The sequence below is a fragment of the Zophobas morio genome, unplaced genomic scaffold (assembly GCF_036711695.1).
Source record: "Zophobas morio isolate AGI-343-1 ecotype UQ-CSIRO unplaced genomic scaffold, CSIRO_AGI_Zmor_V1 ptg000010l, whole genome shotgun sequence".
Classification (NCBI taxonomy): Eukaryota; Metazoa; Arthropoda; class Insecta; order Coleoptera; family Tenebrionidae; genus Zophobas; species Zophobas morio.
In genome coordinates, this window is record NW_026972115.1 from 6,298,133 (window position 1) to 6,303,273 (window position 5,141).

The following is a 5,141-nucleotide window of genomic DNA, read 5'->3' on the forward strand; positions in this document are numbered from 1 at the left end:
TCCTTTTTTCGCAACCCTTGGACTTTCCTAAACGGTATCTTCACCCCTTTTTCTCCTAATTTTGTACCAGCTTCCATTTTTTCTCATTTTCTTCCTTTTCTTTTGACTCTTTACTAAAAATTTTCTGCCTTTTTGAGCCTGCCCTCTTCTTCATTCCATTCAAAATTTCTGCCCTCAACAGTTAACTTTTTATATCCCATTCTAACCATTTTTCCTTTATTTCTCTCTTTTGTTGCCTCTGCTTTTATGTTGTTTTGAATTTTTCTTTCCGTTTTCGTCAGATCATCATTTATGTAAATTGACGACCCCTTAAATTCTTGTTTTGCTTGATTTTGTTCCCTTATTGGTTTAACCTCCTCTTTAAGCTGCCTATTCCATTCCTTCAATCATTGTTTATTACTTTCTCTCATATCATCTCTGATTTGTGTCGCAAGTTCGCTGATCATCTTCTTGCCCTCCTCCATCCCTATATCTCCTTGATTTTTCTTCTCTCTCGATTGCAGAGGCGATCTTACTGTATTATACGGAAGTGTTTTGAAAAAATTACACACAATTATATCCACACAATAAATTTTACTTTCAAACAAACATCTAATAAGCCGAAATATCCAGCTGAATCATCAGAATCAAAAACGTAACAATAGCTTGAAAAGTCCCAAGAATTGTGGTCCTATCAACACCAAAAAACCTCGCCGCCGTGAACCTCGGAAGATTATTCCTCAACACACCCGCAAACCGCCGCAGATCCTCCCGATTCTTGTCACCATCCGACAAATACTTCTCCAAACTGTGAACTTCCGCTAGAAGCTCCCTCGCCTCGTTGGCCACCAAGTCACACAAAAAGACATTGCCGAAAGTGCACACCTACAATCCAAAAATTAAAAAACGTCAATTGAACCCCGAAAACCTACCCCGTGCCATAGAATTATCGCGACGATGTAACTAATCACTGCTCCTCCCAGACGAGGTATAACTATCGTAATTTCGAGGTAGATCAGCATCTGCAAACCCGTGAAAGCGACGGTTAGAAGAATGGGCCAGCCGAAGATGTCGTTCAAAATGTCGACCGACTCTTTCAACAAACAGACGTCGTATGCGGCTTCGTGGACCACACACAACGAATATTGGTATCCACTGGTCTTTAATTTCTTCAAGTTGTCGCCTAGACGTTGGTATCGGTCCAGCAACATTGTCAAAAAAACGAACAACAGGTAATTGACGATGAACTGGTTGTATAGTTGTAAGTATTCAATAGCGAATTGTTTGTAGAAGTTGACACCGAGGATACGAGTGACAATTAAAGTCATGTAGGTTTGGTAAGCGCAGAATATCAAGTTGGAAGCTATGAAGATGACGCAGTGAAAACCGTTTTTGGATTCGGCTTGAACAGTTTTCAAAATTTGTAAAAGTTTGTACCATTGTCGCTTTTTTCGCAGGGCTGCAAACACCGCGTGGATGTTGAGGAAGTAGAGACTGGACTCCACAAGGATTTGGGATACCGCTTTCAGGAAAAAGAATCTGAGGTAAGACGATTTTCGGAAATAAACCGAAGTTCCGAGTCCACACGTGATGAACGCGATGATAAAATAATGGTAGATTTTTCGAAAGCAACTTGTTTTGGTTTTGTTGTATGGGGGGGTCACGCCCAAAATCGTCCCCACCTTGAAGACTATCTTCAGCACCTTGAAACTCATCACTGTATCTACGCACTATGCGTCACGAGGTGCTAAAATAAACAGGAAAAAGTTTGACAGTAATGAGGTGTGTTCTCGGATTAAGACTCTAACGATATTTTTTATTTAATATTTATTCACGATTAGATAACCCCCACTGCGGAAAATAAATATTATTTCATTAATCAATTCTGGTTTCGTTGTTGTTGTTGTTGTTGTTGTTGCAACACACCTGGCAGCCCCCCTTCGAACTCCGGCTCATCTCAAACTGAATCATCACGATCAAAAAACTGACAACGGCGTCAAAAATCCCGAAAACCGTGCTCCTGTCGATAATAAAGAACCTCGCGGCGGTGAAACACGGCAGATTATTCTTCAACGCGTCTATAAACTTGCGCAGATCTTCGTGATTCTTGCTATTTTCGTTGGTAAAATATTTTTCCAAAGTGTAAGCTTCCGCTAAAATAGTCGCACCTTCGTTGGAGACTGAATCACACAGAAAAATGTTAGTGAAGAGGCACATCTGCAAGTGGAGAATTATTCGCGTCAAAAACACCCGAAAACTTACACTATCCCACAAAATTATGACAATAATGTACCCTACTACGGTCCTGGGAATATGAGGCCGCACAACGATTTGTTCCAAGTACACCAACATCTGCAAGCTCGTGAAAACGACTATTAATAAAATGGGCCACCCGAAAATGCTGTTGACAATATCGACGGACTCTTTCAATAGACACACATCGTATTTTATTTTTTTGAGTTGCAAAAGTGTGTACTTTTGCCCGTTCTTCTCCAATTTTTTCACTAGTTGTAGATGGTTGGTCAAATTTTTACACACACTTTGATATCTCTCTAGTAACATTTTCAAAAACGCAAACAACAAATAATTCACTACGAAGTGGTGGTAGAACTGTAAGTACTCGATAGCGAATTGCTTGTAGAAGTTCGAACCGATGTGATACGTCACCACCCACGTCATATAAACCTGGTAGGTGCAAAAAATCGCGTTTAAAACGACGAAAGAGCTGCAGTGTAAATTTTCGTTCGTTGCGATTGTCTGCACCGTTTTGAGGTTTTTCAACAGTTTGTACCACTGCGGTTTTTTTCGTAGAGCTGCCAGAATTGAATACATGTTTAAGACGTACAAACTGGAGTCTAAAAGGACTTGAACGACCGCTTTCATGAAAGGAAAGTTGCTGTAATCGGGCACTCTGTAACGAACTGAAATCGCTAATCCACCTGTGATGACAGCCATCATGCAGTAGTTGTAGATTTTGTCGAACGAGGTTTCGGTTTTTGCGCCGTCGTACGAAGGAGTGATTGCTAAAATATTTCCTACTTTGAAAACCATTTTCAGGAGCTTGAAACTCATTTTGGTGGAGTGTGTTTTCAGGAATGGTGCGTCGTTAGGGTGTGTACTCATTAAATATGACAGCGATTGGTTGAATAAACACAGTGGGCGGTAATGAGATCGTTACGTATATACAAAAATCAACAAAGTGTGCAACAATTAATTTAATTTACAGTCATTTTCTGTTTCATTTTGCCACCTGGAACTGGACCATCACGATGACGAAAGTCAAAATGGCCTTAAAAAAAGAGCAAATAGTGGTTCTGTTGATGCGAAAAAATCGCGCGGCGGAAAATTGCGGCAGATTGTCTCTTAAAGTCACTAGAAACATCTGCATTTGTTTACTCTTTGTCTCCACAAAAACGTATTTTGCAAAAGTGTAACTCTTGTCTAGACATTTTCTGCCTTCTTTTGTGACATCGTCACACAGGAAAATGTTCACCAACACGCAGGTCTGGAATTACAGAGTTAGATAAGGAAATCGTCACCACCGACTTACGTATTGCCAAAAAATAACAACGAAGAGATATAGTGTTGCATTGAAGGTCATTTTTTTGTAAACAATTATTCCTTGAAGGTACACCAAGGTCTGGAAAGACGCGTATGCGGTGGTAAACAAGAAGGGCCAGCCGAATATGGCGTTGATAACGTCAACGGCTTCCTTCAAACGACAAAAGTCCTTCTTAATTTCATAAGGATTTGTAAAGTTATTTGGTACTTCAGTTTCTTCCAGTAAATCTAAGCGGTTTTGTAGTCTAGTGGTTAGGGTTTTGTATCTACTGAGTAACATTTTTAATAAAATAAAAAAAATAAAGTTGACTATAAGCTCGTTGTAGAGCAAGATGTACTCAATTGCGTACTGCTTCAAGAACTCGAAACCCAACACCCCCAAACCCACGTAAGTCGTGTGAAGCTGGTAACACCAGAAAAAGATGTTGACTGAGATAAAGTGACCATAGCGATTCTCTTTTACGTTGCCAAAATTTTTTACCGTCTTTAGATCGTCGACTAGTGTTTTCAGTAAATCTTTTTTAGACTGAAACACAACAATTGTGGAAATACTTATTAAATACAAGGTACAATCCACGAAAAATTCCGTAGTTAACCTCATCGGGGACATTTCCACATAAATCGGTAATCTGTAAACTATCGAAATCGCTTGGGCAAAAGTCAGAAACGCGACCATCAACAACCCGTATTTTTTCCCACTTTTGTACTGACTTGGAAAGTTTATTTCGCTGTAGGAAGGAGTAAGGGCTAAAAGTTTCCCAATTCCTAAGAGCAGTCGCAACAACTTGAAACTCATAATGTTTTATTTAGTGTGTTAACACGAACTGTTGCCACCCGAGTGTCAAATTAACACAGTTATGGACATAATTAGAGGCGTGTTGTCAATATAAATAACCCATATTCCATCTATCCACAATTACTCTCGCTGTCACTCTTCTCACAAAGCGAATTTTTATTCGTGTCAAACTGAACAATCACTATCAGAAAAGTCACCACAACGTTAAAACCATAGCACAAAGTCGTTCGATTAATGTCAAAAAAACCAGCAGCTGAAAATTTCGGAATGTTGTCCTTTATGACAACTATGAAGTGCATTTCGAAACCATAAGCAAGCCGCAAAATTTTCTTAGACTCGTTTGTTATAGCTTCACATAGTAGAACGTTAGTTAAAACGTAGCCCTACAATTGTCATTTTACGTACGACAAACTAGGGACGGTTTGCAAACTTACGTACTGCCAAAAAATGGCAATCAGGGTGTAGAAAACCGAGTCGAGAGGTAAAGAAGGGAAAATTATCATCGTCTGGAGATAAAGCAGGGTTTGGAGACTCGCGTTGACGATTGTCAACAAAAAGGGCCAGCCGAAGATGGTGTTAACTCGGTCGACTGACTCTTTGAGACGGCAGAAGTCACGTTTGACTTTGGTTGTTTCTAGTACTGATAAAGAGTGTTGTAGTTTGTTGGTCAAAGATCTATATCTTTCGAGGATCATTTTTAAGAGAACGTAGAAGGTGTAGTTGACTATGAATTGGTCGTAGAACTGGAGATACTCGATTGCCATTTGTTTGAAAAAGTCGACTTTTATAGCTCGATAGGCGACCA

At 39.7% G+C, this 5,141-nt stretch overlaps 2 protein-coding genes across 2 annotated transcripts; both read right to left on the bottom strand.

The window, feature by feature from the left end:
* Window positions 1-553: 553 nt before the first annotated feature.
* On the bottom strand, window positions 554-1,758 carry LOC135126015 (uncharacterized). The gene is made up of 2 exons (XM_064051803.1): window positions 912-1,758; window positions 554-864 (listed from the first exon to the last, which is right to left on the bottom strand). Exons 1-2 carry the CDS (start codon window positions 1,692-1,694, stop codon window positions 592-594), a joined length of 1,056 nt encoding a protein of 351 aa, XP_063907873.1. The 5' UTR covers window positions 1,695-1,758; the 3' UTR covers window positions 554-591.
* A 30-nt stretch (window positions 1,759-1,788) lies between these two features.
* On the bottom strand, window positions 1,789-3,051 carry LOC135126044 (uncharacterized). Its single transcript, XM_064051832.1, has 2 exons — window positions 2,242-3,051; window positions 1,789-2,196 (listed from the first exon to the last, which is right to left on the bottom strand). The coding sequence occupies exons 1-2, from the start codon at window positions 3,049-3,051 to the stop codon at window positions 1,855-1,857; spliced, it is 1,152 nt and encodes a 383-aa protein (XP_063907902.1). The 3' UTR covers window positions 1,789-1,854.
* Between the last annotated feature and the right edge of the window lie 2,090 nt (window positions 3,052-5,141).

Coding starts and splice junctions, on each gene's coding strand:
- LOC135126015 (XM_064051803.1), bottom strand. CDS start 1,694: ATGAGTTTCAAGGTGCTGAAGATAGTCTTCAAGGTGGGGACGATTTTG. Junction 865..911: donor CGATAATTCTATGGCACGGG/GTAGGTTTTCGG, acceptor TTTGGATTGTAG/GTGTGCACTTTCGGCAATGT.
- LOC135126044 (XM_064051832.1), bottom strand. CDS start 3,051: ATGAGTTTCAAGCTCCTGAAAATGGTTTTCAAAGTAGGAAATATTTTA. Junction 2,197..2,241: donor TCATAATTTTGTGGGATAGT/GTAAGTTTTCGG, acceptor CTCCACTTGCAG/ATGTGCCTCTTCACTAACAT.